Below are 19132 nucleotides of genomic sequence, written 5' to 3'. Positions count from 1 at the left end.
ATAAAACCCAGATAACTGCCCAGGAACTCCTGACTCCTACAGTAATAGACATAAAAAAGAGTTTAATCAGCTTTCTCTCAGAGAGTATGTTTTTCAGTTCCATTAGAGTAAAAACATGCTGACTAAATACTATTTACCAGTCTGCATTTAAACCACTAGCCAAGGTCAATTTGCAACAGCAAAATGATTACCCAAATAATCAGAGCCAACAGCACTCCCTCTATGCATGTACCAACTGTCACAGTGAGGATTAAAGAGAAAAGAAGCGCTCCTCATTAGATATTAATGATGACTGACATTTACGCAGATATGACTGTTTAAGTACGCAGAGGATTTTTGTTGGTGGTTTGTATTATATTTGGGTTTTTTGCTTGTTTTAAAGAAGCCAGGATTCTATACTGGCTTCAAAATCCACAGAGAGGTCACATAAATGCACTTCAAGAACTAGTTCCTTTTTTTTTTTTTTGCCATTACATACTAAATATCATTACATGTATAATGTAATTGGGTCCCAGCTGCATGATGAATGACAATATTATATATTTTTATGTCAAAGACTATAACATTTTGCAATTAAAACCTGGACTGTCTTAAAAAGAAACACAGAATCCACTGGTTTAGAAAAGACCTCAGAGATCATCAAGTCCAACCCTTGGTCCAACTCCAGCCCATTGACTAGATCAGGGCACTAAGTGCCATGGCCAATCTCAGTTTACACACCTCCAGGGCCGGTGAGTCCAGCACCTCCCTGGGCAGCCATTCCAATGCCTGACCACTCTCTCTGCAAAGAATTGCTTTCTAATCTCAGCCTAAATTTCCCCTGGCAGAGTTGAAGCCCATGCCCCCTTGTCCTATTGCTGACTGCCTGGGAGAAGAGACCAGTCCCCCCCCGGCTAGAACTGCCCTTCAGGTAGTTCTAGAGAGTGATGAGCTCACCTCTAAGCCTCCTCTTCTCCAGACTAAACAAGCCCAGCTCCCTCAGCCTCTCCCCATAGCTCTTGTGCTCAAGTCCCTTCCCCAGTCTTGTTGCTCTTCTCTGGACCCGCTCCAGCACTTCAATCTCTTTCCTGACCTGAGGGGCCCAGAACTGAACACAATACTCCAGGTGTGGCCTCACCAATGCAGAGTACAGGGGAAGGATCACTTCCCTTGTCCTGCTGACCATGCTATTTTTGATACAGGACAGGATACCATTGGCCTTCTTGGCCACCTGGGCACACTGATGGCTCATGTTGAGCTTCCTGTACATTAGTCCCCCCAGGTCCCTTTCTGTCTGACTGCTCTCCAGCCACTCTGTGCCCAGCCTGGAGCGCTGCAGGGGGTTGTTGTGGCCAAAGTGCAGGACCCGGCACTTGGCCTTGTTGAACTTCATCCCATTGGAATCAGCCCAAAGAAGAACAAAGCTTCAAGCTGCAACATCTTTGCAGCACCGCTCATCCAAGAGAACATCACAGGCTGACCGCAGGTCTAGTAGAATAGAAAACTCAGCAATATAGCTGATTCTTCCAAGCTACATACACATTCCTCTTCTAGATGTAGTTCACTACTGAACATGGGAAGAAGTGTGTTTAAAGAAAGATTTTTCCAGGCTTGTGTAAAAAAAGTAGCATGGAAAGCATCAAGAATGCATCCCTACTATGAACTAAACCTACATTCAATTCCTTTGATCCAGAATGTTCATAGCTCCATAACAAAAGCACCTTTGTTAAACAAAATTAACACCCTGGGAAGCAGAACGCATAAAAGACAACATGAGATAAGGTGGTCGGAACTACACAGGAAAAACGCTTCCCCACCACACATACACTTCAACGAGACAATAAAAAACCAATTTGAACTTCTCATGATGAGTTAATTCGTGAATGCGAGGGTTTAAAAGACCAAATGGAAAATAAAAACCCTGGGTAATACATTCACTGGCTTAATCAAAACATCTGCTCAGGAACGTATCAGCAGCCAGGAAAGAAATCAAGATGTTTCATCACACAAAAGGGGTACAACGTAAATGTGAAAACACGCAAGTAGAGCACACAAAATTGATAATACGCTCTTATTTGAAATACCTGCCTACATTTGATTCAAGCAACCTAAAAGGAAGCATGTATAAGGCAGAAAAGTGGCCGAGAGGCAGTTAACGACAAAGATCATGAAAAATAGCTTCTGACCTGTATATGGGAATAACTTTAACAATTCAAATAAATAAGAAATCCATGTATTAGAAGCACATGGAATTAAGTGGTAGAGTAGGTAGAATGGATGATTTTGTAACAGTAATACAAAATAAAACATTACAATGTACCAAGGTAGAAAAGTTAGGCCGCTAACAAGTATTGTAAGAGTAGAACTCATCATAAAATATCGGGAGGGCAATAAGAAGAGATTTTAGATAAATATTATAACACCTGTTTTACAAAACTACTTATTTTGTAGAACAAGAAGAGTAAAGGAGAAAACTTAGCGATGGGGTAAGCTAGCACTTACTTGATATACTGGACAAAATACTTCGCAGAGGAGCATCTCTGTCCTTCATTGCTCAGTAAACAGGCGTATGCAGCTTCATGCCAAAGTGTACTGAACAGCCATGGTATGGTCTAATTTCCACACGGGAAAGGGGACTGACCCTGAGGCTAATCTGATCCCAAGAGAAAATAAGACCGGCCTTCGGAATGTTCAGTTTTGGTAGATTACTTCTGCTACTTTTTTAAAAGCACATGTATTATACTATATGTTTCTTATAATAAACATTTCACAAATGCCATTGAGACTCCCTTCTATCCATCTAAATAAATATATTACTCCATCACAATCTTATTTAGTAAAGATTTATATAAGCTGCCATTTGGGAAAGGACATTCAAAATAAATTAAAACCCCATTGTCCTCAACAAGGCAGAACTAAAAGTGCAGCTTAACGTTGGAAACAGGTACGAGCCTCCTGCCAGAATTCTCCTGGCTCCACAGCAAGAGAAACAAAAACTTCTACAAGGTACAATATTGACAAAGGCAGAAAGAAACAAAACATTCTCTGGACAGTTATTAATTCAGATCATCAGCTCAAGCATCCTCTTCAATGGAAAGAGAGCCCTCTTCCAGCTCCAGTTCTTAGGTCATTTAATTGCAAGCTTAAGCAGACAGACACACATTCCAACTTTAAAATATAAATGCTGACGTATTCTATATGTGGGATTTAGGTTGTCAGCCTTATTAGACAAGCCTTAGTCATGCAAAACAACTTGGATAAGACATTTCTTCCCTGCCCACTGACTCGCTAGTAATAACCAAGCTAAACCCCCTTTCCTTTTGGATCGCAGCAGAGGAGGTGATGTGAAAATGATGGGAGAAAGCCTGACCGCAGGGAAGGCCCAGACAATGGACACCACTGCTGTAAATGTTCATGGGACCGGACTTGCACAGCAAGCTCCATTGCTTATCAAAAACGTCGCATGCATTTCAGCTGCTGCCAAAAAGGGTAAAGAAAAGACGCAGCCCATCTGTTCCAAAAAGCCTCCTCTAAGTCATTCTAAGCCCTAAATTATCTTCTGTGCCTTTCAAGCACCAGAAGGCTCAGCTGTCAAACCTTCTCTCTTTCTACAGTTACTCCAGTGGAACTGTGCTTTGCAGATACAAAATTGCTGAAGACAAACAATTAGGGCAGCGTGGATGAAAATACAACACTGAAAACAGACACCTTGTAACAGAGCTTTCAAAATTATTTAAAAGCTGAGGTTTTCATTGAACTGCACAGAGTAGCTGTAGGAAGCTACAGAAGTCAGGTGACTACAGCAAAATTTAGGTCCTGTTTGCCTCACAAAGAACCTGAATAAAACACAACTGTACACTTGTAGCTAAATCCCTCTCTTAAGAGATCATGCAGTGAATGAAGCAGAAAAGAGTTAACATGATTGAGAATGTGGAAGGAGATATCTTCTGTATCTGAAGAAAGTACTTCTCTACTTCACTTACAGGATTTGGGAAACAGTAATATAATAAAGAAATTATACCGCAGCCTTTAATACAGCAAAACACATGGTAATAAATAAAATTAATAAAGACTTGACGCACTTAAAAATATATATATCCACACACACACACATAGATTAGCCATCGAAATGTTACCTTATTCTCTCAGCGCCAGTTTCCTTAGAAACAACCTCATGTAGGCATCCTACACTGAACCTAAAACGTGCTCTTCTCGGGATCCCGTGTGATAACCCATCCTATGCTGGACAATACCAGCTCAGCTTCCCTTTGCATCCCTTCATATGCAATAACTCTTCCCATGCTCATTTGTCTGCAGCTCATTAATTTCTTTACTTACTAAAACGTTTCCATGCAAATGACTTTCCGTGTAACCCTACCTCTCCCAAACACCTTCCTGGTTCACAGTTTGGGTTCGTGAACTAAATTTAAAAGATCTACCAGCAAGCTAACACTTGCAAAACCACAGTTAAGGGACACTCAGTACTATGTACTAAAAATGATGAGGTACGAGCTAGGAGAAACCTTGATAGAGAATTTCTGTGGGAACAAAAGCAAACAAAATTCAAATCCAAACCAAAACCACCAACAACAATAACTCAACAAAAACCCACAGCATCAAAAATCCCTCACCACACACTTTGGAACAGGACTGCAAGTGTTGTGCTGGGAAAGATCGCTCCCTCACCTGCAAAGGAAAGAAACGCATGCAGAAACAGTTCTAGAAATACAAACTGGAGATTCTCCACAGCTTCCCATTTTTGAGCTGTAAAATCCTCACTTGATGGAAATAAATGTCTGTTACGTTATGAAAACAGCCCTAAAAAATTAACTCCTCTATCAATTCCAGACCAATAAAATATCAATACATATTTCTTGTTGCAGTATCTGCTACCAACTGTAATTCACACAAACTGGAATTTAGGTTACATATTCATTAATTGGCCTAACCTCCTTTCCTCCACCCTAAACATTCCCAAAGAGACGTAACCTAAAGGATTCTCTCCTGAAAGGAATGAAATCCCTCATTCTATAAAGCCCTCAGCTCCAGGAAGTAGAGTATAACTGAAGCCGAGGCGACAGATGTTCCCTCCCCATCCATACGCTTACACATCCATAAACTCTTAAATGAGTGGAATCTTCAAATTTAGCTGAATTCACTTCAGTTATATCTAAAATTATGTCGTATTACTGGTTTGAAAATGATACAGTAAAGAATACAAAGTTCCAACATAAACTTTCAAAGTGCCAGAGTAAAAGGTCCACGAGCATCTATTCCTTTATTGCACAATGTCATAAATTTCCTACATGTGACTCAGATGCATCATTCACATTCAAGATGTACAGTTTTCAAGGATAAAATAATTCTGCTTGATATTCTAGTCTCACTTTTCCAATATAAGCTCCCAGACTTTAAAAAGCAAACTGAACAACAAATATAGTTAGGAACACCAGTGGTATCAGCACTACTCATCAAGATGACACCAGAACAGCACCGACCTCTTGGGCTCGACCTAAGGGGACAGGCGAGGCAGCCAAGCCCTGCACACAGAACATGAGGACTTTGTTCTCACAGAAATGCTGTCCCGAGCAGCAGAGGCTGCTTGCTGTTCAGAGGCAGTCTAGCATCAAGAATCCAGAAATATAGGATCAGCTTCAGCTTCCAGAGTTGAAACTGTTCAGACCGTCGCTGACTTTACTACTTCCAGTTGTTACTTTACAGGAGGCAACTTGTCTTTTTCAGTGTCAAACAGCTCCAATCTCACACTTGTTTTCTGAAAGTCAGAAAGGGATTTTAAGAACTGCAAAGGACTGCAAACTGCAAACTTCTCATAAAATGAGAAGAGAAACACTGCTATTGTATATTGAGATTAATCAGATCGCACCATTCAGAACATCATTCCACACCTAAGAAGTAACACATGTTCCTGGCCATCTCAATTCTGTACAACACAATCCATTAAGAGCTACCTCAACAGCACCTCCCACGTAGTCGCTGCCGCTGATTAAGACTGTGCTACAAAAACTGATGCTCATGACCAACCTGACTAACTTTACTGGGATTCCTCCAGAGCAAGAAATTCCACGGCCTGTGTTGGTGTGACAACTGCACCAGTTTCTCCTTCTGTCTTGGGATGAGTTTAATTATTAATCTTCACTGTTGAATAGTTAAACACAATGCATATTGTTTACACAGTTGTTATTCTTCCACTGTTAAACCAATATTAGAACAGAGGCTCACCAGTTGTCAGTAAAGGCTAGTTTGTGTGTAGCGGTTGTTTTTTAAAATATATATTTTAAATAGTGAAGAGCACTAAGTTACTAACATTTGTGGGGGTGTTGTATAGCCTTGATGACTTCAACTGAAATGCACAGTCCTGTTCCCCCACCAGACATTGCAGAAAGAGCAAGAGGCAGATATGAAATGCACGTGATTATTTTCATGCATTTTTCCCACTTTTAGCCTGAACAGAACTAAAAGTTTTCTGTCCAGTACTGTCCTAATGTACAGTCTGAAAGCAGGAGTCTTTCCAGATTGTGAAAAAATTCCAGATTTAGCAGGCAGCATTGAAAATCCATGCAGTTAGCTTTATGGGTACCCTTCCTCCTGGAGGGAGGAATGGTATTTATTTAGACATGGTCAGTTTTACAGTGTTACAGGTTTCAAGGATCTTTTCTTGCACTCCAAAACAACCCAGCAGAAATTCTCATGGAGGCCCCGATGTTCTAAACCTCAGCCATTGTTACATGACCTCACCCACAGAGAAGCTCTGAGGTTTTGTTTGTAACACTGAATAGTTTTCCTGCTAAAAACAAGCTTCAAAAGCAGTTGGTAGAACAGTGTTTTTCCTTCCTTCAAGTCTCCTGAGTAAATTTGCCTTTGGAAAAAATACTGAAGATGGCGTTGTATGCAAATATGCCATAGATGCGACAACAAATGCAGACTTTACTTACAGCAACATTACGAACTTCAGAAAGCTATTAAGTTTGCATTCACAGAAACAAAAGAGATAATAATCACCATCTATTCAAAGTCAACATACATTACTAAAGCAGAATGCCCTGGTAGTTCACAGAAATAGCAATAAAATAACTATTATGGACTTTTTGCATAAAGGCGGTACACGTAGGAAACAAAATTTCTATCAAAACCTACTACCCATTGGAATAGGAATTTGAAATACCTCAAAACTTGATAAAGCTGAAAACTCTTTAAGTGGTGATTATGTTTTCCTAGTCAGCACGATAATGTCCACTGAAGTTCTGTTCCTCCCTCTCTCTCTAAGTCCAAAAAAGCTATTCCCAAAATAAGCTTTCAAATAGAGTCTCTGGTAGGTTCCAAGCATGGGAGTATCAGCAGCGCAGAAGAGCAGTTGACCATCACACCCATGCACAAATCTGAATTTATCAGATGAAATGAGCATCTAGACGCACCCTCCTCCTCACTTCGGTTTCCCTGAACTTCCTTCTACTTTTCTCACGTCGAGCCCAGTGTTCTGTCCTCAGCACAGACCAATACCCACAAGTCTGAGAAAAAGGGCACAGAGGAAATAAAAAACAACCTTTAACATCTGGTTAATTACATGTCGCCAAATAAAGCAAAGGGGACACACACGCACCAAAAAAACCCTTGTGACAATCACACAATGCTTAATTACACAATTTTGGCAGCAATTAGTATTGGCCACTGACCCTTAATTCAGCCTGGAATCCATCCACAGACCTTAACCTGATTAGGGCTTTGTGCACAACAAATGTGAAATTCCACAGTTGTACATTTGTTTTTCTGCTTTAGCATCACGAGTTTTACTCAATACTGAACTATCTAGGCAAAAAAATGGTAAAATTCAAACAAAGTTACTGTATAGACAGTACTATGGAATTTATTACAGCATCTCCAACTATTTTCCTAAAAACTCCAGAGTTTAATTTTGGGCTAACTTGTCAAGTTAAAAACTAGACATAAAATACTAACATTTTAATTTAAATTTCAAAGGGAAATTAGTGCAGTAGGTTTAGTTTTGCTATGTAAACTGTAAAAATCAACTGCTAAAAGCCATAGTAGACCTCTAGTTAACTGAAAGGACTTAGCCTATATAGAGAGGGAAAAAGCAAAACATGCACTCTCTGGGAGCTCAGCGCAGTGATTCCTGGAACACAAGATACATGTGTATAACGCAGTTGCCATTTGAATGATTTAAACACCCAGATGCCTCAAAAACACTTTTCTATGGCTGAAGTGACTGTAACAATCCAACAAGGTCTCATTCCTGATGAAAACATCACCTCATACTGCCATCTTGGCAAGAATTACTACAAATGTGATTTAATAACTCCCAGAAACTTACAGATGCTACTATATTGGAAACTATTGCACAGATGCGACATTGAGGAGAGACCATCAGGTATCATGGTTTGTCAGTTACATAACCGTCAATTAGAATTTGATACACACAACTAGCAATCCAAAAGCAGCTTTGGAAGCTCAGCAATTCTGTCTAAGGCCTGTTCTATGCTAAGAACACAAGAAGCAAGCAGCTTAAAATAAAATATCCGTGCACAGAAGGCACTAGTCATTTTTGCATTCCACATGGAACCCCCCTCCCTCTCCTCTGTGACCATATTTAGCTCACGTCTCTATGCTGTTCTGGCTCCACCAAACATCTTAAAAAGAAAAAGCACCGGAACGTTCTCCACTGTTACACACAGGGAAAAAGGAGCTTTTCCTGGGATAAACCCTTCAACAGCATGCCTTGCATTTCTGTGTAAAAGGGCATGGTGTTATTATTTAATCTCCTCAGCCACTTCTTGTGTAATTTCACTGAAGTAAATGGACTTTAACCCATCATCTGTCTATCCCACGGCTGTTATTAAAACACTTGGAGTTTGAAAAGATACTAACACCCCCTCTCACTCTTACGCTATCACCGTTGTACAAAGAAAGACTCATACTATCCAGACTTGCTTCTAGCTACAAACACAAGCGTTTTGTCTCCTGAAGTTCAGTTTTACATATTTTGGCAAAGCAACATCATCAGGACAGAAGCCTGGAAATTCACACCCTGACCTTCCTTTGGCAGAAGCAAATATAAATCTTAAGGTTGGCTTCAGCTGTGCCAGAAGCATGAAGAACTTTCACCTGCAAATAAAACAGATGGTGGAATTACCAGTGTAGCTTCCACATGGGGCATACTGCTCATAAGATGTCAGATCTTCACAAAGTTCATGTTTAAAAAAACTCTAAGAAAAAAATTCTAGCTAATTTGTATTCACATGCAGGAAATATCATATTTAAATGTGCAGAGACAAGCTCACTTAAGCTATTTCTATAATAAAATCTGTTACACTTATGCCCACGTGTCTCCAAAACTCTTGCGCTTTGGCTATTTAGAAAAGTTGCTATGAGCCTCTTCAGAATTTTTTCTAAATGAAATTTTCTCCCTCGTGGCCCTGTTCCAAATCAGAACAGAAGCAGGCGTGTAGAGGGGATGCTCTCCAGCCTCTCCTCAAGCTCAAGATATCCTCAAACCTAAAGGGAGACAGAAAGCATAAAGCAGAAAATGAGATGAGGAGATGAAAGAAGGAAACAGACACCAGAACTCTGAGAAATAACCAGCCTGTTCGAACCAAAAGGAAGGAGAAAAACACAAGCAAACTTTCCACGTTTCAACTCATTATCTTTCAATCCAATATCTTCTCAGCTGAATGGCCACGAAATGTCCAGGTCAGACACGTCACTGAAATATAATTCAGAGGAACAGCAACATGTAACTATTTAAAGAACTCATGAACCATACATAACACAGACATCGACAGAGAAGACCTAACCAGTTTGCTGAGGAATCACTCTAAGTAAAACAAAAACAGAGAAAGATTCGTTAAATTATGGAGATTACACACAAGAACATGGATTTCTGGACTGCAAAATTCACTTTCAAACACACGTGTCACTTGCACAATATTAAATGAGATGTCATTAAGTACTCTGTCATGTAGGGGAAAAAAAGAGGCACAAAAACCCATAAAAACCAAAACAGAATACATAGAAAGAGTGCGCTCCTGGAGAAGTGTTTTAACAGGCTTGAGCTGCTCCAACCATCTCCATCAGGTCCTGTGCTGAACAATGTCATTCAGTCAGGGCACTCGGCATTTTCCAAGTAACAATATTCAGTACTGAGAGAAAAGTGAATAAATAAATAGACAGATAAATAGTTTACCACTTTGCAAATTATTCACCTGACATTTATGTCACTAGCCTAGTGGGATCTCCTTCCAAATGTCTCTGGCGCTCTACTTTCACACAAAAGGAAGATAATAAAGTTGAATACAATCCATATAGCTCTACCAAATTGTACCAGGAGGTCAAGGCTGCAGACCTGACACAGACAGTGGGCAGCAGGAACAAGCTGGACTGCCTGCATATGGGAATATAAGAAATTCCAGTTAAACAGAAGAAAAACCTTCTTTGGCACGTGGGTGTTTAAACACTGGAATAAGTCACCCAGAGAGGCTGTGGAGTCTCTGGAGATTTCAAAATGCAGCTGGGCAATGTCCTGAGGAACCTGCCCTGGCTGGCCCTGCTCTGAGCAAAGGGGTTGAACTACGTGATCACCATAGGTCCCTTTCAAGCTCAAGCATCCTGCAATTCCCTTTTAAGACTCTCTACTACTGCCAAAGAAGAAGACAGAAGAAAGAATCAGTAAAAAACAACAGATCATTCTGATAATACCTGACAACTGCAAATCTTTCTTAAAGTCATCATCTCTGCTTTATAGTTAACTTTACAGACTACATGAAAGGCCTGAACAATTTACACAACTCAGAAGTTCAGGTTTCCTGCAACACAACTGTGCCTGAAATTTTATCCATTACAAGCAAATAAATGCAAAGGAAACGCTATGGAAAACAGCATTAAATGAAGAATTCCTTCTCATAACTATTCTATTTGGAAATGAAAATAACCGATTGAAGTAGCAAGTCAGACTGTGCTGTCGGTAGCTGTCTCTGCTTAGAGCAGCTCCTCCTGCCAAGAGCCACAGGACTTGTTCTGAAACGATCCCTTCAGCAGCACGATGTGCTTCACCAGGAGTCACTGGGGGAAGCCTCCGGCTCCACTTCCTGATACCAGTCCGTATTTTCATATAAGGAAAAAGCATAAAGAAAATGAGTGGAATCTAAAATTATTTTCCTGCCCAGACAAGTGTTGGACTAAACACACTACCCTGATCTTTAAAGATTCTAAACTCCTATCAGCTGCTTGGGAAAGGGCCAAAGAGTTCTGCCCCTCCTTGTCCAGAAAACAGGGAGTATCACATGAAGTTCTCAGATAACAAGTTCAAAACACAAGAGAGGAATGACTTATTCACACAACACATGAGGTATGGTGCTTACTGCTAGAAAACACGGGAGATGCAAAAGCCATGCACAGGCTCAAGAGTTTTTAAAAATTAAGTCTATCCATAGAATAAAAATCCATACAAAACATCACCCCCACTGAGAGAGCTGACGTAAGCAGTAACCCTGTATGCTGGCCTGGAAAAGAGCATGAGAATAAAGCACCTGCTGTCAAATTCTGCTTAGCTGTGGGAGACAAGCGGGACTGGAAACAATGGTCCTGTCACACACCAGGATCTCGGGGCTTTAGGCTTCAAGAGAGAACAGTACATTAGCCTAGTATGGCTGTTCCTGTGAAGAATGGTCTTTAGGTTGCCAAAACAGACAAACAAACAAAGAAAAAACAACACAGAAAGAAACTAAGACTATTGGTGCAGCACATCGTTTCTCCAAAACAGCAGTGAAACAGTGGCTTAAGATATTATCCATAAAATATTCAGCTCTCTAATGATGCCTGAGAAGATAATCTGCTTCCCCACCTTTCACAGACTTTTTCAAAAACATCCAAAGTAACTATGGTGGACTAAAGAAAGATCTTTTTGATTGGTATTGAAATTGAAGCAGGATTGACCATTTATTCAAATGGCAAAAGGCTTCCAATGACTTACAAACGACTACCAATAGAAAGCCAGAGAAAGTAACACACAATTTCAGGAAAAAAGATGCAGTATTTAAGTAGTTCAAATATATATTAAGATACTGAAGGGAAGAAACAAACAAAACGAACCACCACACACAAACAAAAAAACCACCAACCCCACAACCCCTTTTGTCCTCTCAAAACTGCAAATACTTCAAGTCCGTCAGTCACACAGCTCTCTACTCCAGAAAACAATCCTGACGAGCATCCCACTAAACAGTCCAGTGCTAGAGAGAATATTATACACACACCCAGAGAAGAGCAGCACCCATAATCTATCCCACAGTCTGCTAATCCAGAATGCACATCAACACAAATTTCTGGAAACACTGGCTTTTGAAATCTATTCAAAAAAAAACTGCCACCTTCCTCCCGCCTAGCAACATAAGCAGGAATCCCAGCAAATCACAGCTAGCATGGCTGGATACATGCCAACCTAACTGTATCATAGAACACTTAATCTGTTCAGTAATTATCAGTAATTATCACCACCATGAACAGCACAAAAAAAGCAACTGAATAAGCCACAAAAAGTACTTATTATTTGCACATGGAGTCCCAATGACCTTCCCTTCCTAAAGGACACCTGGCACTTTTTCTACACAAAATGAACATTTATTTTCTTTATGTTAGTTCTTTGTGCATACTATTTATTTCTTCAGATGGACACTGTAATCATGATGAAGTTTCCTTCTCAAAAACAGGTCGTGGCAAGACCGTAAGGCCCCTTGAAATTATGCAGACTCACTTGTTTGGTGAAGATACAGCTTCAAAAAGCCTGCTGTATTTCCCAAAAGATCACATCCCTCCTATTTGCAGTCTTATTTTGAACAGAAAGGGTATGGTCCACGCTGAAAAAAAAGGAAATTTCGGAAGCAAAACATTAAGCAACCTCATGGTAGAGTGAATCTATCTAATGCACAGTTTTCCTATTTAGAGATTTATGTATGTGGGTCTGGGGAAACAGCTACTTCGAACACCATTGAGCACACTCCTCTGCTACGATTCCATTCGATTGTGACAGGTCACACAAAGTCAATAAGTCTGTGCTCAGAACTGACCATTCACGATGACAGACTCAGCAACACCAGCCAAGTGTGGCTCCATGCATAAATAGCCAAGCCATGCTTCCAAGCACCAAGAAACAAACAAAATAAACAAGCAAAATATTAATAAATCCAAGGCTTTGCATTTTTCCTTCAAAAAATAAAACCATGGTTTCTGGTACCTAACATGTCTGTGGGTCACGGGCAATATTCTTTCTGAGGAAAACATCAGCATTCCACAGTAACAGCCAGACTTCGAACACATACCCATTAACCTTCAGCCACAGTAAGAAACAAGAAATACTTCACAGGTATCTGACAGAGCTTTGCACTGTGTAAGACAGAGATTTAACTCACAGGTACCTCACAAACCAAGAGCCCTCCTGCAATTCCACCTTGAATACGTGACAGAAAACCAAACATGTCTCCTCTCACCCTGACACTGCAACCCCAGAGCAGCAGATTGCTCCGAATCTTGCAGACTTTAGCTCCCAGTGAAAAACATTCAAGGCTGAAACCAGACAGAGGCAGTCTGGGTGAAACAGATGGCACGCTATTTAGAACAGTTTCACTGTTATTAACACGATCATGGCATTCCTCCTGGAACTCTTCTCATGCACTCCCAATGTCCCTATAAAAAACAAACCTGAAACCCAGCAGCAGCTTTACATCAGGATATTAACAACCAAAACAAGGCACTGCAGCCAGTCCTAAAATTCTGGCAGCATGATGCTATAAACCATAGTTTATTCTCATTCTTACAAGGGCATTAGAAATTAATAACAGAGTTTGTATTCTGCTATAAAGAAAGAGTGTTACTGTATCATCCACAATCGAGGAATGATTTAAGCCTTTATATATCACAGGCTGAGTAGTTAACTTTTACCGGTTTCTTTTTAGGTAAAGGGGACTACATACTCAAACCTTAAGGAGCATAAAAAATAATTACCCACATACTAATGCAACCAACACTTGATAATTACACAGCATGTGAAACGGTGAGCTGCCCAGAGACGGGTGCTCAACGGAACCGAGCGAGCACCTCCCTCCAGAGCCGCTGTCAAGAGAATTCCCACCTTCCCAGGGAACTCCCACCTTCCCAGGGAATTCTCAGCTTCCCAGGGAACTCCCAGCTTGCACTCACCCTTCAGCGCAGCCCCAGGACCAGGGGTGTCTCCCCGCCTCTCCTGCGGACACAAACAGCGACGCTCGTTTAAGACACATCCCTTGAGAACCACAACTCCGGCGCCGGTGCGAGCACCTCCGGGTTCGCCCGCAGCCCCTTCCCCGCCGAGGCGAACCCCGCGCTCAGGGCCGGGGGAGCGGGCCCGGGGCTTTACATAACGGCGGGTCCTCCCCCGCCCGCCGCCGGACACGGGGAGGGAGGGCCCGCGGGGGGCTCGCACCTCAGAGAGCGGCGATGGCGGGAAGGGCAGCGCGGGGGAAACAACGGCCCCCGCTCGCACACCCGGCAACGGCCAAGCCGCGAGGGGAGGGGCAGGCAAACCCGCCCACCGGCCCCGGCCCCGGCCCCGGCCCCGGCCCCGGCCCCGGCCCCGGTACCGACCGCTCTTCCACCGCCCCCTCACCCGCTTCTCCTCCGCCGCCACCTCCAGCCGCTGGCAACTCCGCAGCTCAACAACGCGCCCGCCCATTGGGCCGCGCCCGCCCCCAACAAGCCCCGCACTGATTGGCCGCTTCCTCCTCCGCGTCTCCCTCCTCTCCTCTCCCCCGCACCCCGCCGCCCCAGCCGCTCCGGCGCCGCCGCTCCGTGTGCGGGACCTGCCTCGTTGCACCGCCGCGGGAGCGCCGCCAGCAGCGGAGGGCTGGGCGGCGGCCGCGCCGCGTCCGCTAAGGCAGCGGAACCCTCGTGGCTGGATGCGCTTCCTGTAGCGGTCGGTCCTCGCGTCGGCTTCCGCTTCCGGGTGGCGGCCGCGTCCTGAGGAGGGTCAGGGAGCGGGCAGGTACCGGGCCCGGGGGAAGGAAGCGGGACGGGCCCTCTGAGCCGCTGCCCGCCCGGCACGGTCTGCGTGTGCGCTGGGAGCGGCGGGCGGAGGCGTTTGCTGCCCCGGGTTGCGCCCCGGAGCCGCAGCGGCTTCGCGCGGCCGCCGCTCGCCGTTCTCCGGACACCCGCCCCGCCCGGGGGGCCTGGGCTTCCGCGGCAGGGCTGCGAGTAATCCTGGGGGAGCTTTCCGGGCATTCGAGCCCATGTTCAGGTTTCCTCTGCGAGAGAAGCCCCCTCGCGTGCCTCCCCATCTTGGGGGTTCGGGAGTTGCAGGCTTTGCGCTGTGTCCTTGGCACCATTGTGTCAGTTCTTCCAAAATTAAGGACGTTAAATGGAGCACGAGTGTGATGGGAGCGGCTGAGGGACCTGGGGGTTCAGCTGGAGAACAGGAGCTGAGGGGAGACCTTCTGATCTCTGAACTGCCTGAAAGGAGCTTGGAGCCAGGGGGGTTGGGCTCTGCTCCCCAGGAACAAGCGCCAGGAGCAGAGGAAACGGCCTCAAGTTGCGCCAGGGGAGGTTGAGGTTGGATGTGGGGAACAGTTTCTTCCCCAAAGGGCTGTGGGGCATTGGAACAGGCTGCCCAGGGCAGCGGTGGAGTCACCAGCCCTGGAGGGATTTGAAAGGCATTTAGATCAGGTTCTCAGGGACATGGGGCAGTGCCAGGGGTGGGTTATAGTTGGACTTGAGCTTGAGGAGCTTTTCTAACCAAAATGCTTCAATTATCCTAAATCTATTCTTCGCGATCAGATACGTGTTAAAATAGGAAATCCTGACTCAGAAAAGTCTCAGGTGCTTTGTGAAAGTAGAGATTTCAAAGCCATTGGTGTCTTATTGCATTCTGTTTTCTCACTGAAAACGTTCACCTTCCCATCTGCCCTGATCACTGTTTTTAATGACAACCTCAGTATTTTCATAGTTCTCTCCACGGTGTATCTAAATAACGCACGTATTTCCCAGTCTTGTGAAATGACTAGTAAGGTGCATCTCCTTGTCCATCTGACCTGTACCTGTCTATCACCTCAGTTATGTTTGACCAAATTAGAGGCAACTTAAAAGGAGCTGAGGAGCCAAGTCTTCATTTTTCTCGTATTTCCTCCAGAGCTCAGCGATCACAGCTGATCCTTACCTAAATTAGAGATTTCCAAACTGGACTCTTGAGCTTTTTGATACACTCTGGAAAGCCTGCAAGTTGGCAGGCCCTGCTATTGCTAAAGTGCATTTACAGCCACTGGCACAGAACATTTACGTAGCTGCTTCATGAATGTGAGGGCAGTGACTCACAACACAGCAGCACTTCAGTCTGCACAGTTTGCCTTACTGTGCTTAATCACCAGCTTCTGAAATGCAGCATAAAGTCTCTTCGTTCTACAGCATACAAATGCAGAAGATGCTTTACGTGCGGTGTTACGTGCTTTGGAATATTTCTCGTAACCTCCCTGTTTTTCCTGTGTTATTGTTCTTTTCAAGTGTGTGAAAATACCCATACTCTCTGAGCAATAAAAAACCTTTTATCGTTGTAGGTATGGGGCACGGAAGTGAACATGGCCATGGTCATGGCAAAATGGAACTCCCCGACTACAGGCAGTGGAAGATAGAGGGCACTCCGCTGGAGCAGGTCCAGGAGAGGCTGGCTAAGAGGGGCCTGAGGGATCCGTGGGCTCGGTGAGTCCAAGCGTCCCCAAAATAATCTTGATACGTCATCCTGCAACATCAACTGAACCTCGTCGTTGCAGATTATTCTGTCTTTAGTAAAAAGAGTGAAAACGCATCTCGGATATCCGAGTCAGAGTTTAAGTTTTACCTGTTAACTTGTCCCACTCTACAATAAATACCTCCCCTTTATTTTAGCTGGAGTGATTCTGGATCATTTAGGCAGTTGTTAAAACAGGGCTTAACGTATTTCTCCCACATCAGGAATTATGTAGTACTTTGCTCAAGTACACTTTAATCTTGTGGAATACAAATCCTAAACGTTTTGTGCTGTGTAGTCTGGTTCTTCTGGAAGCAAAAAGCTGCATTAGCCAACTATTCCAGGAGCATTCACTTGAAGTCACTAAGAGAAAAATGTACGAGCAAATAAGTAATCTCTTAAAAAGTTGTACACGCTGTAATCTCTGGAGGGGTTTGGCACTTCCTTTGAAACAGTTTAAGGCTGTAAGCATCGGGTAAAACATAATTTTGATTGCGATATGAGTGTTTAGGATTATCAGTTGCCAATGAACTTTGCAGGCCTGTGTCACATTCACGTTGCCTTTGTTTCTGTGGAGTGCAAGCACTGTTCACTCTGGTTTTTCCTTTGCTTCGGACAAAATTGTTTTCAGCAAGCAATAAGTTTATTCCCATAAAGAACCAGACAGTTTAATATCATAAATTTAGTGTAAATTAAACCGACTTTCAGCGCATACACTTCCAAGTTCAGGAAGGGCTACATTCCTGGAAGAAAAATGAAACCAAAAGATTCTCTCCAAGCCAATACACCTTCATCCTGAATCACAGAAACCATCTGCACAATGTGATTATCAATGGATGGAAATACTTGACCCCCTTGTTTAAAAAAAAAAACCTATATCTTTTCTGGAAATGGTGGTTTTGTTGCAAATGGGTTTTTTTCCCCTTTTCTGAAGGACTTTGACTCCTCAGAAGAGACAAACTGGGTCCATTTCTCTAGGTTACACTGGTGGTGCTGCACATAGATACTTGTAGTCAGTTACAGCAGTGACTAGTGTTTCAATAATAATATAGGTTGAAAACAGTAAGGCAAAGCAGGGTGAGGTTTGTCAATATTTTGTAGCTTTTTAGCTAAACACTATCTTCTCAGAATTTTTTAAATGAGTTTTAGTAGCTTTTTCTGACCCTAATATAGTTAAGTGTTATATTGTAAAACATAAGGTGCCTCCACACTAGGATGAGTTTCCCATAGCTGGAGAAACATTCCCTTTTAAGATGTTAACTGTCCTAGATACTGTCACACTGTCCAGCCTTCCTGGTTACTGCAGCCCAGGCATGTGCTCCTGGCTTCTGATGTGGTTTGAAACAGAATAAAACCAGAAGACAATAATTACATCGGTTTGGGGAGGCAATTCTGTTACTAGAATGAAGTTGTTTGCTGGCATTGCATGTATCTCAAATTATACGCATAGAGTTAACAAACTTGTGGCAACACCTGTTACTTAAATGACAGAAATGTGACAGTCTGAGTGAATATCTAGTTGAAATACCTTCGTATTTTTTTCTGAACAAAGATATTCATGGTAATGTTTAGTACAGTGGCTCCACTGATGTTGTTCTATTCTTTTGGTTTCATTTTTCTTGTAGGAACGAAGCCTGGAGATACATGGGTGGCTTTGCAAAACCTGTCACCTTGACAGAAGTCTTTACCAGGGGACTCAAGTGGGGATCCGTAGCATTTGTCATAGCTCTTGGCATCGAATACGCACTGTTTCCTCCAAAGAACGGAGGCCATCACTGAAGATCAAATACAACAATTTAATACTTACTGATTACTACTCTGAAATATACGTAAGCCTGCTGATCACTCTGTACTTAAAATGTGCGTATTAAAGGCCACCACAGGCAAAACCGTGTTTGTTTGCTTTTATTATATTTTTGTGGAAGGATCAGAAAATATAGCGGGCATGATTTACTTGACTTCAACACAGGGAAAAAAAAGACAACACACATAGGCTCTTGGGTTTGCTGTAGCATCCTTTAAAGAACTGGGGAAGCTATTAACCCAGGTCTTTCAAGCCCTGCCAACGTTCTGTTAAATTAAATTGAGAAAGTGTGTTGCTTTTAAGAGAAAAATTGTACTGTATTAATTACAGGTTTAACAATGAGTATTTGCTAGTAAGTGGTAATGCATGATTTGTCATTTCTTAAAAGTATTTGTCACCATTCACTCTTATGTCTCTAAAGAAAAAAGAAATATGACCTTAAAGCTTTAAAAAGTACCCAAAGTATATGAAAACACCAAAGCTTATACTTAATCGTATTGAACAGTTAATTTGGCAGACACTACGCACCAAAATCTGCAGTGTAATATCCAGAGATTAAAAATTACATTGCTGCC

At 42.8% G+C, this 19132-nt stretch overlaps 2 protein-coding genes across 14 annotated transcripts in view; one reads left to right on the top strand and one right to left on the bottom strand.

Moving 5' to 3' along the window:
- Positions 1 to 14971, bottom strand: part of HYCC2 (hyccin PI4KA lipid kinase complex subunit 2) — a 51601-nt gene extending 36630 nt beyond the window's left edge. For 3 of the 11 annotated variants that reach the window (XM_065069529.1, XM_065069521.1, XM_065069530.1), the window contains exons 1-2: positions 14648 to 14774; positions 14203 to 14245 (exon numbers count right to left, since the gene is read on the bottom strand). The gene's annotated coding sequence lies outside the window, so the exon portion shown is untranslated. Of the gene's footprint in view, positions 1 to 7162; positions 8545 to 12760; positions 12784 to 14202; positions 14246 to 14625; positions 14775 to 14844 lie in introns of those variants that run through there. The other 8 variants (XM_065069523.1, XM_065069528.1, XM_065069527.1 and 5 more) reach the window with 7 other exon arrangements.
- NDUFB3 (NADH:ubiquinone oxidoreductase subunit B3) lies at positions 14776 to 18642 on the top strand. Of its 3 annotated transcripts, none has more exons than XM_065069571.1 (3): positions 14776 to 14953; positions 16584 to 16725; positions 18379 to 18642. In XM_065069571.1, exons 2-3 carry the CDS (start codon positions 16586 to 16588, stop codon positions 18530 to 18532), a joined length of 294 nt encoding a protein of 97 aa, XP_064925643.1. In that variant the 5' UTR covers positions 14776 to 14953; positions 16584 to 16585; the 3' UTR covers positions 18533 to 18642. The 3 variants fall into 3 exon arrangements, with proteins under 3 accessions (XP_064925643.1, XP_064925641.1, XP_064925642.1); XM_065069569.1 differs by having other exon boundaries at positions 14795 to 15022; XM_065069570.1 differs by lacking the exon at positions 14776 to 14953 and adding an exon at positions 14987 to 15018.
- Positions 18643 to 19132: the final 490 nt, after the last annotated feature.

Source organism: Columba livia, chromosome 7, assembly GCF_036013475.1.
Source record: "Columba livia isolate bColLiv1 breed racing homer chromosome 7, bColLiv1.pat.W.v2, whole genome shotgun sequence".
Lineage (NCBI taxonomy): Eukaryota > Metazoa > Chordata > Aves > Columbiformes > Columbidae > Columba > Columba livia.
The sequence above is the reverse complement of the archived record's forward strand: the minus strand, read 5'-3'. Positions and strand labels throughout refer to the sequence as shown.